A 19,695-nucleotide genomic window follows, 5' to 3' on the forward strand; every position below is an offset into this window, starting at 1 on the left:
TGCGGTATCTAGGACATGCAGAGGAATTCCATGCCTCAACTTAGTTGGGCAACGGGAGGGAAAACAGCCACTTCGGAGTAAGGTTTCTCCCACTCCAGAGCAGGTGCAGCACACATGAGGACTGACCTGGCAAAAGAGATGAGGTGGGAACGCAGGGTGGTGGGAGGCTGGCTGAGAGCAAAGGCTCAGAGGAAGATGAAGTCAGGCCCTGCCTCTGGTGACCAAATCGCAATCAGCTTCTGTTGATATACTTCTTATATGCTTGTGTCTCCACAGATAAGAGCTGTATCTCCTCAGAAGGCCAGCCCAGGTGCCGAAAGCTGCGTGAGGGACATGCTCTAGGCACGCACAGGAGGGAGGCTTCAGGGATAGGCTCATCTCAGCAGGGCAACAGGCCAATCCAGGAGCCTTCTCCGCTTGCTCTGATGGCCCAGGCTCCCTGGTCAGACCGTGGAAGGAGTGAGGTGCTGCATGTGGCTTGTGTTAGGCACCAGCCTCAGGATGGGCTGACTCACAGCCAGGCTTTCACTGACGGCCTCAACCACAGGCAGCAGTGCTGTGGGCCACACGTGAGCACTGGAAGCCCTTCCACATGCCTGCACATTTCCCATTTCTGCTTCCGTTGTCCCCCTCTTGCCTCAGTCCCTAGCAGACCTCTTCACTAGGCCCCAGCTCTGTGACCCCTGCCCACATCCATGTTCGGCGTACCTGAGGCCATCCTGACCCATAGGAGGTGCATGCATGGGTGCAGTCAACTCTGTTGCACTGGCGATCTTCACTGAACAGAACAGTAACTAACAATACAGACCTCTGCTCTGGGAATATGTGCAGCTGAGAGACAGGGCTACCATCTCAGGAGCCCACAGACAGGAAAATATGTCAATGCTTGCCCCTGGAAGGAGCTCACATTACGGCTGAAATTCCTTTATGCTCTTCACAGAAAAAGAAAGCTCAGACATTTCAAGAGCTCCCGCTTCCAGCATGATAATGGGTTTATTTTAAAGAAAGAAGAAAGGCAGGGATATTCTTTGCACTCTTCTACACCAGGCCTATATTCCCCTAAGACGTTTATTCCCCTCTCCCCCTTCCCATTCCACAAACTTCTCCATATGCTGCACTTTGAAAGCTACACCTGATACACAAAACATGCATTTCCAAGTCTGCCATGCTAGGTCAGTTCATTCCTGGTGGATCACAACTAGTATGAGCTCTGTGTGGAGGCCACAGTTTTCCTGAGTGCCTTTCCAAGAGTCCCCTTCATCTCCCTGCTCTGCAGGCTGTAGATGAGTGGACTGACCACAGGTGTGAGGATGGTGTAGAAAAATGGGACAGCATTTTACTGAGCTGTCTCAGCAGAGCTGTTCTGGGCATCATATAGACAATGGTGAGGGTCCCGTGGAAAACAGTGACCATGGTGAGGTGAGAGGAGCAGGTGGAGAAAGCCTTCTGCCTCCTCACGCTGGTGGGGATCCTCAGGATAGCAGCTCTGATGCAGACACAGGATGCCAGAGTGAATAGCAAAGGGAAGACTACATCCAGAAAGCAGATTATGAAAGTAACCAGCGTAGGCACTGTGGTGTCACTGCAGGAGAGCGCTAGCAAAGGGGTAAAACCACAGAAGAAGTGATCAGTGGCATTGGGGCCACAGAACTGTAACTGAGAAAATAACCACGTCACTGCTGTGGACATTAGTATTTCTTCTAGCCAAGACCCAGACGCCAGCTGGAGACACACCTTCTAGTTCATGAGGCTTGCACAGAGCAGGGGTTGGCATATGGCCAAGTACCGATCACAGGGACATGGTGGCCAGCAGGTCACACTCAGCAGCTGCAAAACAGCCAAAGAAATAGAACTGTGTCATGTAGCCATGAGCAGAAATGGTTCTGTCCCCAGTTAGGAATCTGGCCAGCAGCCTGGGCAGAATGGTGGAGGTGTAGAAGATTTCCACACTGGAGAAATTCCCCAAGAAGAAGTACCTGGGTGTATGCAGATGCCTGCATGCCACCACTAGCACAACAATGAGGATGTTCCCAAACATGGTCACCATGTAGATCATGCGAGAGAGGAGGAAGAGAGGCATCGGAAGCTTGGGGACATTACCCGGTCCCAGCAGGAGGAACTCCACTGGAGATGTCCAATTGCCCCATTCCTCTTTCTCCTTGTAGCGCTGCAGGTCCTTCTTGTCAAACCCACTTGGCAGGAAGGGAACCGCAGAGAAAGAGCATGCGCTTCTGTGCTTGTGGTAAAAAGGTTGACAGAGACAACATGAGATTTGCACTCATCTGACTGAATTCACAGTTGGTTTAGGGGCTTCATTCCTAGTGAAAGGACAGGAACAGGTTCTTGTGGAGGGCAAAACTGCTCATCCTAGGGGAACCTCCTCTGATGAGACAGATGAGCTGCTCCATTGAGGTGCCTATTTCACTGTGTGGATTAAAAAGGAATGTACATTTGCTCATATTTAGCCTACTATGCCTGAAGTTATTCCTGGTAATACCCAGCATAGCTGTTGGCCAAATCCTTCTGCTCTCGAGCAACAGGCAGATGTGCCAGAGAGAAAAAGCCCCATCATGCAAAAATAGCCTTTAGGGGAACACATCACGCCAAAGGTTGCTTCTTCTCACAGAAGAAGGATGCACACTGAACGGAGTTAGTGGTCTCAACTCCCTGAAACACGTGCTTTCTGAGGAGATGATTCTGCACTGGACAGTCCATCTCTTTCTGTTGACAAAGAGTGGTCAGGAGTTACTAGCTCACTCTTGGAAGGGACTGTAAAGGGACTGTTAGAGAGGATACTTACAAGCAGTTGTGTAACTTGGGAGAGAAGGGAGGGGAAAAAGTGAATGCCAGAGAAGGGGTACCTGAGCCATCCAAGCAACGTGAGGAAGAGAATCGTTGTATGGGGAAGAAGGGAAAAGGAGAGGGAAGTTCATTTCCTGCACATCTTTTCCTCCTCAGTTTTAATTTCTGAGAGCATTTGAGCTGTCACCTGCAGCAGCAGCAGCAGCACAGCACCTGGACCTCAGCATTTCCAGCTGAGCTCTCAGGGCTCCCTGTTCAGCATTGTGATGAGGGCGGATGAGTGCCCCGAGGGTGAGTGGGGACTGAGGTAGTGTGGAAGCAGGGTCAAGCACATGCTTATGGTAAACCCCTGACACACGCCTGAGTAGCTGCCCAGGAAAAGTCCATGGCTGCAAGACAGAGCTCTTTGCCCACTCCTCCTCTGCCCTTTCATAACACTGGGGTCAGATAAAATGATGTCCCTGGTGATTCCCTGCTGCAAACTTTAGACCTTGTACAGTGCGTTGGAGAAGGCTGAAGCAGCCATCTAGACAGTCCAGGGAGCTCCTGGGATGGATGAGTCAGTGATTCACCCCGCCTATAGGGGAAAGAATTGTTGCCAAAGGTGCTTGCATAGGGAGGGTGTCCCAGATTCACTGCTGCCTGTGGATCACATCCTTGGTGGATGGCTGAGAGTCAACTGTGAGAGAGCTGGGAGACTGAGACTGATCCCTAAAACAAAAGCAAGATGGAGAGAGAGAGAAAGATTCAGAGAGGCAGGAAATTAAGGCACATGTATAGGCACAGTGGTCCCATACACTCTGCCCAAACTCTTCTTTCTCTCAGCTGAAGTGTGTGAGTGCCCATCAGCTGATGCCCTGCAGCAACCACACAGCTCTCGCTCTGCACCACAGCCATGCTCCCTGTATCTCTGTTCAGCAGTGTCAAGGACTAAGAGAGGGAAAGAGTGAGCTGGAGTAAGAAGACATGAAGGAAAGGCCTGGAGTGAGGCACATGTCTCCCTCCCTGGTTGTCACTGCGCAAAGGGCCGCTGGCACATTAGCAACACCCAGATCTGCCTCAGCAAATATAGCTCCTGCCTGTAATCCTCAGCATGGTGTGGTGACCTTTCCTCCAATGGTAACTGAGAATGAAAGGCAAGGCCTGGGTCTCCCCCTCGGCCTTTTCCCCACTACATCCCCCTCTTTCCTAGTCTGTCTGCAGACCCTGAGCCAAGGCTCATTCCTTGCTCTGCCCTTGCACTCGTCTTTCAACATCTCCTGCTGTGAGTCTTCAGCAGCACCTGAATGTCACCTGCTCTGCAGTGTCTCTGGTGTTTATGGCACAAGTGAGTCTCCTGAAGGTCCTTGCTGCAGCTCAGCTCTCTCTTTGTGCTGCAGAAAGTGAGCCCTGGGTAACTGAAGCCCTGTGGGGATGAAAGCTCTGAGCTGCCCTTGCCCACACCTCTATGGCCTTTCAGCATGCTCTTAGGAAGAGTGAGCACGAGCCAGGGGAATGAGCCCTGGTCTCTTCAAACTCATGGAGCAGAACTAGAGTGAGACAGGTGCCACAGCTTCTCCTTGCACACTCCATGAGTGCTCAGTGGGCAGAAAAGCAGAGTCAGCAGGCGTTTGGAGACTTGCAATGGGGGATGCCATGCCTCACCCTCAGAGGTGCCAGGCTCTGCCCTCTGAGGAGAGAGGAAACCCAGACCTTTCCCAGAGGCAAAGGTACCTGACTTGCTGGGAGCCAGAGGAAGCCAAGTTACTGCTACAGACTCGCACACAGGATTCCTCTTTCCTACACGGGAGGTGCACAGCGTTCTCCTCCGCCCCTGCTTTAGGTCAAGGGGAGCAGGAGGGCATGATTCCTCTCAGCTCTCTTTGACTTGCGCCTCGTGACAAGGAGACTCCTCTGCCTCTCCACTGAGTGTGAAAGGGAGAGAGGAACCCTGGCAGGTCATCCAGGCTGCGCAGCTGCTCAGAGCATGGTGTGTAGTGAAGTCAGACCAGGAGGCTCTGGGCTTGTCCTGTGGCGTCTTGAAAACCTCCAAGAGGGGACACTCCATAGCCTGTCTGGGCGATGTGTTCCAGCACCTGACTCTCCTCGTGGTCATTTTTTCCTTTATGTCCAGTCAGAATGGAGTGGCTTCACTGCTCTCTAATTCTGCCACCTGAAAGTCTGCCGAAGGATCTCTCTTGCCCAAGTATAGATGTCTTTAATATAATAGCTACATCTGACCTTATCATCAAGCCTCTCTTCTGATTCCCCAGGAAGAAAAGGCAGAATTTAGGAGGCATGACTTATCCTACTTCATGTGGGCAGCTGAAACCACTCTAGAAGTATCTGCTCCCTTTGTGGACCATCATCTTTCCTCCAGATGAAGACATGGTCTCCTTGGCCAACAGGAAACATTATGAAGAGAGTGATTTACCAGAAGCGCTCTGCACAAATGAATGGGAAAGCAATGGATTTCCTTAAGGAAGGCTCTCTCCATGGACCCCAGAGGAAGTACAGAAGAGCAGCTTAGACTTTGCAGCTTTCTCCAAGGTGTATACAATTGTCTGAGACTGATTGCACCTCCTCCATTCTTTAGCTATTTGCAGTTATCATTTCTGTTTCTCATTCCCCATCACAGCTGCCATTCTAGCTGTAGAAATGGGGCTTAACATGCATTCACCCAGGACAAATCAGGTCCAGTTTGCCTTCACGCAGTGCTTGGATAGAGCAAAGAAATATACATAAGAACTCAATTTTGCAAAAGCAAAAGCTTCTGCCAAATTGTTCCTTTCTTGCTCAGAAATGCCCCAGCTCCCGTCTCATCCTGGACATCATCTTATTCTAGATCCATATCTGGTTAACATAGTGCAAACTGCCTACCAAAAAGAGACAGTTTGGTACTCTTCCTCAGTGTGTCATTGGGAGTTTGATTTCATTGCACTTCCGTGCTCGTGTTAGAACTCCATATTGCTCTCTGTTCATACAGGACACTTGAAGAACCAGGATGCAACTCCAGAAGTGGCTGATAGGTCCTGCCTCTGCCTTCTGCCTGCTCCACAGTGTAAGCCTTGGCAAGTAACTCAGTGCTCTCTCAGGTGTCAGCTGTGTGGCATTCAGAATAGCCTGAAATGGCTGCACTGCAAAAGAATGGGAGTATCAAGTATGTGAGTGTGGGATATTAAGGTCCTGCTACCCCCAGGAATAAGGAAATACGAATACGGAGATATGCAGGAGAATATTTTTCCACCTAATTTCAGTTGTCAGAGCATCTAGTTCAAGCTCAGGTCTAAATCTTAGCTCTGAGCTTAAGCTAAGCTAAGATCCGAGCTGAGACCTAGACTCTAAATCAGGCAGCTAATTGCCCTGCACTAGCCCCCGGCTGTACAAAAGCTTTGAAGATTTCATCTATTTTAAGCTTTGTTCTCTTAATTATACCATCTAGACCAGGATTATGTCTGGCAAGTTAATCATTGATGCTTTGCTGTGGGGCTAGTAAGATTGTTCCTGCTATCCACCAGGATGGAGAGGGGCAGTGAACAGCCTCTCTGTGAAGGATAGTGCCATGCCATACCCAGCAGCGTGGTTCCAAAGGTAGTTTATCTTTGATGTTAATCCAGCTGTGCAGGTACTGTACTTCTGTCAGCCCCAGCTCTCACTTGCCTGAGTGCTCCAGGGTCCTCACCTGCTCTGTGGCAAAGTCTGAGTTGGGTTTGGTGGCAAACCCTGGTGCTGGCATTGCTAGGCAGTCCGATGTAAAAAGCACTGTCCTCTATCCTCTTTTTTCCCCCACTCCATTCCCCAAAATTAGGCGTGCACACTTGGGAGGCTTCTATGCAACTGTTCAATTTATGGACCAGCCATAGCATTTTACCAGCAGCTGTTTCTTTCTTCCTTTACAGCAATGATCGTCTCAATTTTGTAGATTTTGTTCTCTTCAGGGTTCATTTTTGGAAGTTCTTCTGGGTAAAATGTCCCCTTGATTGCTTCCTGACTGTAGTCTATTAAACAGTACACTGGTATCCGACCCCTTCTCACAGCTCCTGCCATACAGCTCACAAGCTACGTTTCCTTACTGCACCCCCATCCCTGCCCTTCCCTGCTAGCTGGGGAGGGGGCTCCATGGGAGGACGTTCCTGTGCCTATGGCAGAATCTGAAACCCTCACAGCAAAGCATTTTCTCCAGCTCACAAGTCTTGTTTCTTTTGCTTTGCTTTTTTTTTTGCAGTGGGTGAGCTGGGGTGGGGAGAGGGTTTGGATGTAAAAAGTGTTCTCTATCCTTGAGAAATGAAGACCCCAGGAAGAGATTCTGCCTTGACTAAACGGAGATATTTTAAGTGCAGACAGCCACAGCTTGATGTACCCTGGCCATCAATGAAGAGAATAAGATGATTTTCCAATGGGATGCAAATCAACCTAAGGAAGATGCCTTGGAGGAGATTCAGTTCAGAGAGTTAGACAGCTAACTATGGGTGTTCATGTGGAGGTACCTCCACATGAGCTGCGTAGTTGATCTCACATGGAAATGAACTCAGTTCATAGGGCTGGGGAGTAATTCCACCAACCAGCCTTCAATTGCTTAAGCAGCTGTCTAGTGCCATTTTACATGTCCTAGGATATCCAGCCTGTTATCTAGCTGTTGCAGCAGGTGGCTGCCAGTTTCTTGCATGCCCTGGTTTCATTTATCAGCCCCGTGCAGATAACTTTACACACTACAGAGCATCCCAAGTGCCCACTCCATGAGCTGGGAGAAGAAGGAGCTGAAGACTAAAACTTTTGGTGGTGAGTGGAAGTTCAGGGATAAAAAGGGCAGGTGTTACACAGCGTGGCTTGTGATTTCTGATTGAGAGGCACCACTCAAACAGTGGGATCTGGGGGATGCGGAGCAGTTTTTGGATACCATGAGGTTCCTTGTGAAGACATTGGGTACCAACAGATGGGGTCAGATTGCAGGGGGCCTGCAGGCTAGGCCTGAGGAATATCAGGAAGATTGAAGTTGCAAGGATTATATTTCATCCCTGAGAGGCATTGCTTGAGGACGGAGGATGATGTGGGGAGAGTTACGCAGGGCTGGGGCTGCAGGGATGTGCAGACTGCATTGAAGCAAAGCATTAAAGCTCTGTGAGTGCACGTGTGTCAAAAATGGAAGAGGCACCCCACATCAAAGGTGCTTCTTGAGGGAAGAACCTCTGTCCCTTTCCTTTGTCCTCCTGCAAGTGGTGCCTCTGATGGTCTGGTCTAATCAGTGCTTGGTGAAAGACATGGACTTCTGGCAGCAGCTCTATCTCTAACAGCCCTCAGCAAGCCCCATTAAACCTCCAAGACACTTTATTCCTGTGATTTCACTTCACGCTGGGCAACTTTCCCCTGGGAGTTTGTAAGACTGTGGGAACCCTAATGAGCTTGTCATTGCCTCTAATCCGCAGGGTGGCTAGTAGGAGAAATTAAGAGTTTTGTTAAGCACAAAAGTTTTGAATGAGCACATGATGTATTCTGGTTTCATCTGTTTCTCATGTTCACAGAATCACAGAACGGTTGAGGTTGGAAGGGACCTCTGGAGATCATCTAGTCCAACCCCCCTGCTCAAGCAGGGTCACCTAGAGCACATTGCACAGGATTGCATCCAGGCGGGTTTTGAATATCTCCAGAGAAGGAGACTCCACCACCTCTCTGGGCAGCCTGTTCCAGTGCTCTGTCACCCTCACAGTGAAAAAGTGTTTCCTCATGTTCAGATGGAACTGCCTGTGTTTCAGTTTGTGCCCGTTGCCTCGCGTCCTGTCGCTGGGCACCACTGAAAAGAGTCTGGTCCCATCCTCTCGACACCCTCCCTTCAGATACTTGTACACGTTGATAAGATCTCCTCTCAGCCTTCTCTTCTCCAAGCTAAACAGGCCAAGCTCTCTCAGCCTTTCCTCATAAGAGAGATGCTCCAGTCCCCTAATCACCTTTAACTGAAACAGCCCTAAGCTTTCCCTGATTTTTATCCTCCAGGCAGGTAGTAATCAAATCCTCTCAGGCTTTGTTTTTCTAAATTGAACAGCCAAATTCTTAATCTTGCCTTCTTAGAAAGGCACTCTGTTCCCCATATCATACCATATCATTTCCATTTGTCTGATTCACAAGACAGTCCAGCTCTTTTTTTTGCCCTTAAGAAAGGGATATCTTAAGCCCCCTTTCTGTTGATTACAACTCCAAGCTTTCAGTCATCAGTACATTTCATTAGTATAATCCTTCTTTTATGCCAAAGGTCTATTACACTAAATTTGTCCCAAGACCAATAAGAATTTCACTTCCCTCCAGCCAACATTTCCCCTTTCAGCAGTAATTGTTGTTATATCCCCATTAGCCAATTCCTTACTCATCTCAGATATTTTCTACTAATCCTAATCATTTTATTTAACAATTCCCTATGCAACCCTATGTAAAAATATTAGTAAAGGCTAACTAAAGAACTATACAAAAAAAATTATCCTATTAAAGAAAAAGCTCAGGTGAATATTTCATTCAATGATCTTCCAGCCATGTAGAACAATCAAAGCCATGACAGAGTAAAAATATCTGCTGACCAGCCTGTCCTCCAGCAGGGACCACTCAGTCCCATTTTTGCTTTTCCTCTATCTTCTCCTCCTCCCAGTTTCAACACAGAAAGTGTGTGCAAGCATGGCTTTAACCTTGGTTGTGGTTATTTCCATTTCAGGAGCACTTGTGCCAAAGCTGATTTGGAAGTACCACTTAAACTGCTGACGAAGGTAGTTTTATGTCAAAATGTGGGAGTTTCTACCAAACTGACAGACCTTTTCTTCTGCTCATTCTGCCACGAGAGCAGCAATCACTGGTTGGAAGACAGAGTGGGGAAGGGAGGCACCAATAACGTCTTAAACCACTGCACCAAGGTTTGCTAGAATATCTTCTGCAACATGCTAAAGGTGCTATTTTAAAGTGATCTACTTAAGTCAAAAGACGCAGTGAATCAAAGCCAGCCAAGCGTGCAATTTAATGTTGCAACTAATAATTAACTGACCAAAAGCTGTAGCGCTCCCCTGTCTGAGACCATCAGTGCCAGTCCCAGCACCTGTCTGAGCTTACAGGTGAGCTGATGCCAGGAAAAGTCAGACAAGAGAAAAATTATCCCTTTATTTTTTTTCAGAAGGTTTTTTATCTTTCTGAATGAATTTGCCATGTTCACCAGTGCCAGTGCAAAGGAAGTAGTTTAAAACTTGACTGAAATAAGAAGACCCAACAGGCAGTTGCACTGGCTTTATAAAACCACTTTTAAAATGGATTTAAGTAAAAGCCATACAACTTTCTTTTTGTGCAAACACAGCCTGTGGGCCCAGGCGCTAATTGGTTACTCCTGTCCTCAGCAGTCTATCTTGCCCCTCTGGCAGACAAGCCTAACAAAGCTACACTAGCGTGTTTCAAATGAACTTCATGAATGTCCATTTCCAGTGGCCATCTAGTGCTATCCCATGGAATAGATGTGGGACGGTGGGACATCTGTTACCAAAAGCAGCCTTCTAGGGTGCACTAATGTCCCAGAATTTCAGACCTTCCTCTTCCCGCTGGTTCTAGTTATCTGCATTATGACCTTCCTGGGGAATATCCACTTTGTTATGCTGGTGATTGCTGAGCAGCATTCCCATGCTTTTCAATTCTGCCAGGCATGGGATGTGTTAGCACCCTATTCACTGTTTTGGGAACCCCTTCTACCAGAGACAGACAGAGGGCTTTCTCAGCCACCTCCTTCCACCTCCCTGTAGTAAAAATTTCTACAGCACCCTAATCATTGTGTATCTCTTACCAAAACCCAACACCCTGCCAACCCCTAGCAAAGGTCTTTCTGTCTTTTACACAGCCCTCACTCTTCTAATCAAGATGCTCAGGTTGCCATTGATAATCCCATCATCAACCAGTTCTTTTTATCATTCATATCATGACAGACAAGATGCATTTAACCATGCATGCCTGCATCTGTCTGAATGTGCGTCTTCAGCCCAAGAGAGATGGTTCAGTGATCTGCACAAAGTAGATGTATTCAGGAGATATAGATTCCAAAACTGAGCAGATTGTTGTCACCTGATCTGAGAAAGAGCAAGCTGAGTTTTAATACTTTCCTGTTCTAATATAGCTTTGGAACAACTCCTGTGTTTAGGATAGCTGGGAAGCAGGTACATGAATTATATTCACAATTATGGCAAAAAAAATCAGTGCCAGATGTGTAGTAATGTTTACAGGATTAAAGAAGTAGCTACCATGGCATGAAGAGGTAGTTTTGAAAATTTTAATTCTAGCTTCCTCTCTCAACATTTATCCCTTCACGACCATTCTCTTTCCACCCCTTCGTTCCTTTTCCAGAAGACACTTCCGTCTTGAACTTGCGTAGTGCTTGAAATATGCAGCCAGGTCCATGTCTTCCAGGGAGCAGAAAGGGAAGAGGGCACCCATGCAGCTACAAGCTGCTTATCCGTAGATTGTTCTTTTGTGCTTATCACACAACAAACTGGGGGGCTGGAATCATACTGACACAGGGGAAACTCTCTTCCCAAGCTTGTAGGGTGCATTATCAAAAGATCATAGGGAGTCCCTCCGTGAAAACAGTGACTTAGCAGAAGTCTGGTAGGGTGGCCTTTGCACACATAAGAGTTGAGCTGTCTTAGTTTGTGTTAATCATTTGGCCTCCCTTTATACTTGGGAACAGAAATAGGCAGCTGTACAAAATTATTTATCTCACTTGAGCTGGTTTATAATTTAGGAGGAAACTAAAGAGGAATATCATCATATTTCTGTTAGAAGGAAGCAAAAATGTTTGAAAGTTTTGTGCAGAAAGAAGACCTACTCTGTTGGATGGCAGCACGGGCATAGTCTTCCGGAAAGAAAGTAATGGAATGCAAATGATTTCTGGCCTACGTTCTCTCATGCAGATCTTAGAAACTTACTTTGGGCACTTACTTTCTCCTGTCACATTCATGGAGCATGGTACTGATGCCTTTACAGGAGTAGGCAACACAAGAGCTTCAGGGCCACCCTCTTGCTGGCTGGGGTGAATGCAACTTCTGTTGTCAGTACTTTCAGAAGGAACATAACATTTTAGATCTAAGAAAGGGTTTGCAGTGGACTAGAATATTTCTGTGTTTGTTTCGCAAAGTCCTCAAAGTCCACCTTTGTTTTTTTTATTTACTTCATTTTCAATTTACCCACTAATAAAAAAAAAAAAAATCCATTATTTATCCAGCTCAGGTATCAAGGAGGTGGATAGCTATTTAGGGGACCTTTATCCACAGAAGAAAGTCTGTTATTTATTGTGCACATTTATTACACAAGCAGACCCTGTTGTCAGGAAATGCTGCTCATATTGCTTAACTTCTGGGCCTCCTGGGTGTCTGCTGGCCCACGTAGTGCCCCTGCAGCCCAGAGACACAGGCACGTAGTTTTGTGTGCGTTTCCTCCATTCAAGGCACATGAAATCAAGTGAGGGCTGTTGATCACCGCTGACAAAAGGTGTGCTTTGTTTTGTTTTGTAGTGTGGCAGTGAGGATATGTGCTGCATGCCTTAGGGCATAAAATACAGTTCGACGTCTGCACAGAGCAGAGGAAGCAACACCCAGCACAGTCTTGTTTGTACCCCTTGCAAGGGGGAACTCTTGGAGTGACCTGTTCCTTCAATGGAAGAAGCAAATTCCTGAATGAACTGTCCCACAACTGCACCTGGACTTTTCCCTGGTGTAAATAAGGTGAACAGTCTGGAGGCCATGCCATCAGAGCAAAGCAAGCACCTAAGATATTGGTGTAGAGGTAGCAGTGGACAAACAGTGAGGTTCTGTTATTTTTATGCTGTAACCAGAGGTGCGGCTCTCACACAGATAGTCAAACTGTAGCTTTCTGTCCAGAAACATCAGAGCCATTAGTGCCAGAGTGACTTTGGGGAGGATTTTTCACAATAAGATGTCTAAGATAACTAAGTTAAAGCACTGCTTGTGATTCCAAAGTCTCTTCACTGAAGATGTCTTGGTGGGATTCTTTGCCAACTTAAAGGGCATGGGAGTCATCTGACTAACTACCTTCAAAATTTCCATGCGAGGCATTTAAGACTAAACTCATCCATCTTGTGTTTCTGTACTATTGGGAGTGAGTGATTTAAATAATAAAAATGTCTCTCAGATAGAATGATAATGTCATATTTTTATTTAAAATGGATAAACAAATACTGCTTTTGATTCTCATTCCAAAACAACATATTTCTCTTGCAAATCATGAATGAAAATGAATCCATGAAAATTACAAAATGGCAATACCATGACAAGGATTAGAGAAAAGGAATTTTTTTGTTTGGTTTTGTTTGGTGAAGGGGTTGGAGAGAACTTAAGGCCTAGATCTAATCCTTGGGGCTGCAGAGGATGCACCTCACTGAGCTAGAGTCCCTCACCTTTGCAAATTATAACACATTGCCCAGCATGTGGTTCGGTGCACCTGGCATTTCCTATGAAAAAGTTGAGCTTCCAATTCTATGCTCAGTATAGTTCCTCTGAAGTACTATGGACAACTAGCATAAGAGGAGATGATATAATCCTCTAGACTACTGATTTTTCCCCACTATCAAAGGAGGGCAGGCAATGCACTCAGCTTAGGGCGTTAAAGTTACAAATGTTTATAAGTGGACAAACTAATTCCACTGCGTGAATCTGTTCTATCAGATGAAGTATTGGCTCTGACGGTATTGTGTCATAAGCACTGGGCATTTATTTCATTAAGCTTGATCTGTGGACAATTGCATTGTTACTCAACAATTAAATTACTGACCAATATTCTGGATTTTGTTGCAGCTTAAAAGAGAGCTGATGTTAGGTGTGTAATATAGGCCTTATTTTGTCTATGTTCTTGTCCTTTACCAGGAGGTTAATGGGGAGAAGTAAGTGTCACTTAGCAGAGAAATAAAGCCATTGTTGTTCTCCTTTTTATTTGTTCCACCTGTTTTCTGTCTCTTTCTAAAGGCAAAGAGGTTCAACAAAGTTCTGCCACCAAAATAAACAGGGGAAACCAGATTGTGTGACAAGGAGAAGCTGCATCCAAACTGGAGGAAGGTGAACCGTCTTGAGAATTTGGTGTGCCAAGGAAGGAGGAAGTCCTCAGCTTGTTGCTTTCTGTCTCAGTTTCCACACTTAGAAAACACCATCACCAGGGTATTCAGCAGGGTTTGTAAAGTGCTTTTAGACCATTTGAAAGGCATCCCTATCTGAGGATTAGGTCTTATCATGGTGATATGTTTCAGGAGAGAAACTGGTGTGATTTCATGAAACTTCACACTGCCAAGAAAGAAAGATGGAATTTCAGCAAATGAATCCTAATCATTTGTTCCATCCCCCCCCCCCTTTTCCCTCCACTTACAAAATCTCTCCTCAGAAGGAAAAACATTTTCTGGAGATTATCACACTTCTCTTCAAGCCCACCTTGAGAGCTTTCTTCATCTGCTCATTCCTCAGGCTGAAAATGAAGGGGCTCATCAGAGGAGTTACCACTGTGTTGAGCAGGGCCACCATTTTGTAATAGGAAGTGTGGTGACCTGAAGGCTGCACATACTGGAAGATGCAGCTACCGTAGCCCAAGATGACAATGGTGAAGTGAGAGGAGCATGTAGAAAATGCCTTGTTCCGTGATGAAGCTGAGGGCAACCTAAGGATGGTGTTAATGATGTATAGGTAGGACATTGCTGTCATGACCAGTGAGCCAAAGATGATGATGAAAGAGTTCACGAAATTTATCAGCTCCACAATCTGTGTGTCTGCACAGGACAGCTTGATCAAAAGCACACCGTCACAGAAGAAGTGGTCAATACGATTGGCATTGCAGAAGGGCAGCCTGACAACTAGGACAGTGGGGACAATGGTGGCCAGGAAGCCTGAAGTCCATGACCCCAACAGGAGCTGAACACAAAGCTGACTGTTCATGAGCATGGGGTACTGAAGAGGGTAGCATATGGCCACATAACGGTCGTAGGACATGACAGCAAGAAGGACAAACTCGTTGACACCCAAGAAGGTGAAGAAATACAACTGAGTTAAGCAAGCTGGGTAGGAGATGGCTTTGTTGCCCATCAACAGGCTTGCTACTGTTTTGGGTATGATGGATGTAGCGATGAAGATCTCCAAAGAGGAGAGGTTGCAGAGGAAAAAGTACATAGGTCTGTGGAGGTCTCGGTCAGAAAGAACGAGGGCAATGATCAGCAGGTTTCCAGCTAAGATCACCAGGTAGGAAGCCAGGAAAGTGATTGCTATTAGGTACTCCTGATGGTGGAGGGAGGGGAAGCCCAAGAGAAGGAACTCTGTGACAGTCGTATGGTTCAACATATCTGCAACTGAGCTGCAGTGAGTAAGAGAAGACGGTGAGTGGAGGAAACAATTCTTCATAAGGTTAGAGGAAGTGGAGACAGATAGAAAAATGTAAAAGTATAAGAGAGATACATGGGGTTACTCACAAAAAGTCTGTAAGGAAAACAGAGAAGAGAGGAGAGGCACGGAGAAACAACACAGAGTAAGGAGACACCATTTCAAACAGTAACAACAAACTTAGTTTCTAGGTTAGAGTAGGAATCCACTATTAACAACATGTAAGTTTTTGCATTTGAGCTCCTCACCCAAGTGTCCTTTTATAGTCAATGCAGAAAAAAATAGACATTTCTCAGTCATTCTTTCTCTAGTCTATCTTAAACCTATATTTTCAGATGAGATAAAATGCATCCTGGAGAAAGATAAAACATCTCTTCAGACTGACATTAACCTTCTGATTTTAGATAAGGAATGGAAAGAAGGAAGAAGGAGAATGGTGACAAAGGAGGAGGTCAGTGGGAAGTAAAGGCAATGGAGGGAGAAAGCCAAAAAGAGATAAGATAAATATTCTATGATTCAAAATGTGGTCTTTCCCTCCAAGCTTGACCTATTCCCTATAGAGCAGAAATCTTTACAAAGAGACTCTTCTTCAGTTGCAGCAATCTTTCTTGCTGAGAAATGGTTTTGATAAAACCTTCTGGCCACCAGAAGGAAAAATAAAAATGAATACAAGCAATAGAAAGGAGAGAGAAAAAAAAGAAAATCCTAGGAGACAAAAAGATATGTAGAGAAATTCATCAGTTGGGGATAAGAAAAAAAAAGCCCTACCTTGCAAAACAAATAAACAAGCAAACAAACAGAACTGCAGAAGACTTTTTGTGTGTGTGTGTGTGTGTGTGAACACTGGAAAGATGAAGCTTGGTTTGATATGGAGTCAGTCCTGAATTCATTACCTGAGGTCTTGAAGATGTTGAATTCTCTGTGCAGTCCTCTCAGGACAGTCTACCCCTATGTAGACCATCTCCTTTCCATCCTGCCGCTTTTGCTCACAGAACTTGTTTAAGCCCAAAAGAGAGAACAAGACTACTCTGTGCTGCTTAGCTGGACCTGGCCAACAAGCTAAAGCAGAGGAAGGAGCAGAGACCCAGGCACATAGACACAGACTGGTCAGCAAGGTCTCATTGCCTGAGAAATATCACAGGCAAAGGAGGCCAGTCACAGGCAGGCAGGCAGGCAGGCAGTCTAGGAACTCAGCAACAACAACAACAACAACAATAAGAATCAAAGAAAAATGAGGTGAAATGCAGCAAAGCAGTTACTTACATTAATCTATGTGCAGGAAACACTATCAAGGGGAAATAGAAGGCCAGCAGAATTTCTGCAGACCATCATCTCCTTCCCTCTCCTCCCACTACCTTGAGAGAACAATCTGGCATGTCTCATTTCAAGGTTCTTGTAGAGCCTCTTTGAGTCAGCTGCTAATGCCGTTTGTTCTGATGCACTGTGCTGCCAGACAGAAGTAAGCTCTGAATTTTTTTTCCTTTCAAGTAAAACCACCCAAAGCCCTTTGGTATTCCCTGAAGAATCACGGTCCCCTGTGCTTTCCTGAGATGCTCCTCAGCAGAGTCGGTCTGAGAGGGTGACAGGACATTAATTAAAATGATAGCTGGTACCCAGGTGACCTAATCCCTGCAGAAATGTAGATCCATTTTGTGAAGCAGTCTAAGAGAGAGAAGCACCAATCTTAAAAGGTGCTATCAAGAAATGTAATTTGTGAAAGCAGTTTCTGTGGAGCATCATTCAACTTTTCGCAAAATGGATTTCTAAAGGAGATGAGAGGAAGAGATTCATCTTCTCTAAGGGCAGAGGGAGGCCTGAGTGACAGACTGACATCTAGGCATCTTCATTGCAGACCTCTGGGAGCTCTTCAGGGGTGAGACATTGGTTCCTAAGGGCCACCTGACTATCTTCTACCCCTCCAAAAGGAAGTATGAACCTGAGGGTTCAGAGTTATAACTGCCAACATAATGCAGACCTCTCTTACCATCTTAATGCATCTAAGTTAGGACTAGGCACCTCTGTTTTGACCTCTGAATTGTTCACCTAAAGTTCAGTGAGAGCAATCTCATCCGTGGTGACACTGAGCAAGGCTTTCCCTTTCCCTGAGTATAGGCAGGCTCTTAGTCCACCTTCTCTGTGCTCGGTGTGGACAGCCCCAGCAGAGCACAAGCCTCTGCCTGTAGGCTTGTCACTGAACTCCAGTGTTCCCAGGGCACTATTTGACCCTGTTTCTCTTTAAGTTGGGCTCTAGATCTCTTCTTGTTTCAACCCATTTCTTCATTTTCCAATACATCCAGGGGGTGCAGAGGAGTGGCTGGAGTAGCCCAGTGTCCCCTCAGTTTCCTCACCAGTCTTTCAGGAAACATGTACTCGTGTCGTTGTGCTTCCAGCTGATGTATCACCTCGTGTAGGGTTGATGCACAGAGACATTTGGCCAGTCTTCCTGCATCTTGGGGTCCATTTTGACCACAGCACTTTGCTTGCAAAGGGTTTGTGTGAAGGATTTCTGAAAAATGTGTGCTATGAGTGATTGTCCATATGAACTATATCCACCTGTCTCTAGTGAGTGTGGTCATGTACACCAGTCAGGATGGCATTTTATCCACACTCAGCATCCTTCTGTAACTGTAAGGTTGAACAGAGAGCAGCTGTTCCTGGTGGGGGTCTCTGCTGGGCCAGTCTCCAATCACAGCTGGAGTAATGCTCCAGATGTGACCCCAGTTGTGGGAGCATTTGGCACCACCACAGCTATCCCCTGGGGTCATGGCTGGTGCTGCTGGGTGGTGGGAAGCACCACCAACCGCAGCTCACAGCTCTGGGTGCACAGGGGCGCACACAAGTGGTGCTGGGACCCCTCCTTCCCCATGGGACCAAACCAGGAGGACAAGGGGTCCAAAGGGCTCTGGGGAACCTGATGGGGAGACAGAAAGAGTGGAGGAGGCTTGGGAGAGCTGTTACTAGACAGAAGTGGGTGAGGAGCAGGAGGAGGGCCCGTGACACCCAAGGAAGTGACCAAGAGGTGGAGCTCAGTACTGAACTGATCAGCTAGGGTTTTCTTCATTGCTTTCACTGCCTGTAGAGCAAGTGTGAAGCTTTCATCACTGAGGCAACTGCTGTCCTTATGCTTCAAATGATTCCTGCACCTCTTAGCTTTGAGCATGAATCGTCTTTCAACCAGAAGCTGGAAACTTGACTTCCTGCTGCTCTGTGTATCTGGAGGCTGGCTCTAAGGTCTTCCAGGCCATGTGTCTCTGCAGCAGGGGCTGGGGCTTGACCCAGAGAAAGTCATGGCATCTCCCTGGTCCCCCTTGTGAGAAGGAAACTGCAGAGACACTGGCCTGCCAAGAGGACTTTGCTGCCCAACCAGAAGACCATTTCCTGGAGGAGGAGAACCCTGTCAGGAGCTTAGAAAGCTCTGTCCCATGCCCTTGGCTTCAGGAGTGCACCCTCAGCAAGTTTGCTGATGATACAGCACTGGGAGGAGTGGCTGATACACCAGATGGTTGCCCTGCCATTCAGAGTGATCTTGACAGGCTGGAGAAAAGGGCAGAGAGGAACCTCATGGAGTTCAGGAAAGGAAAATGCTAAGACCTTCACCTAGGGAAGAATGACCCCATGCACCAGTACAGGCTGGGTGCCCCCCAGCTGGAGAGCAGCTCTGCAGAGAAGGACCTGGGGGTCCTGGTGAACACCAAGTTGACCGTGAGCCAGCAATGTGCCCTTGCAGCAAGAGCCAACGGTATCCTGGGCTACCTTAGGAAGAGCATTGGCAGCAGGTCGAGGGAGGTGAGGGAGGTGATCCTCCCCCTCTACTCAGCACTGGTGAGACCACATCTGGACTGGTGTGTCTAGTTCAGGGCTCCCCAGTACAGGAGACACGTGGACATATTGGAGCAAGTCCAGCAAAGGGCCACAAAGATGATTAAGGGACTGGAGCATGTCTCATATGCGGAAAGTCTGCAAGAGCTGGAACTGTTCAGCCTGGAGAAGAGAAGGCTCAGAAAAGGCTCTTATCAAGGCTTATAAGCATCTGACAGGAGGAAGTAAAGAAGGTGGAGCCAGAATCTTCTCTGTGGTGCCCCGTGGCAGGACGAGAGGCCCTTGGAAGGAGGCGCTCCATTCCCAGAGGGTACACCTCTGAGATACTGTGGTCTGAAGGCAACCTGCGCTGGAGCAGGGACACCCTGCATGAGCCAAGAACTATGGTCCGAGAGCATTTGCTCCATGACACATTGCTCACCAAAGTGAGGCTGAACAGCCTGTAGCTCCCTGGTTTGTCCTTGTGGCCTTTTCTGAAGATGGGCACAACAGCCCTTTTTCAGCTCACTGGGACCTCCCCTCATCTCCACAACCTTTCAAAAATAATAGAGAGCAGCCTTGCTACGACAGCAGCCAGCTTTCTCAACGCCCTCAGATGCCACCCATCCAGTCCCTTAGTCTTTCATGGGCTGAGTTCTTGCAAGTAATCCCTCGCTCAGACCTCATCCACTGCTGGTCACTTTTCCCCTCTGGAGTTCTGACTCTAGGTGCTACGACC

The 19,695-nt window shown here is 47.0% G+C and overlaps 1 protein-coding gene across 1 annotated transcript; it reads right to left on the reverse strand.

Moving 5' to 3' along the window:
• Nucleotides 1–14,195: 14,195 nt before the first annotated feature.
• Nucleotides 14,196–15,119, reverse strand: LOC136996374 (olfactory receptor 6E1-like; the record flags this gene model as incomplete). The annotated part of the gene is made up of 1 exon (XM_067317298.1): nucleotides 14,196–15,119. A coding segment is annotated over exon 1 (924 nt), but the record flags the coding sequence as incomplete, so codon positions are not given.
• Between the last annotated feature and the right edge of the window lie 4,576 nt (nucleotides 15,120–19,695).

This window comes from Apteryx mantelli, unplaced genomic scaffold (genome assembly GCF_036417845.1).
Source record: "Apteryx mantelli isolate bAptMan1 unplaced genomic scaffold, bAptMan1.hap1 HAP1_SCAFFOLD_34, whole genome shotgun sequence".
Classification (NCBI taxonomy): Eukaryota; Metazoa; Chordata; class Aves; order Apterygiformes; family Apterygidae; genus Apteryx; species Apteryx mantelli.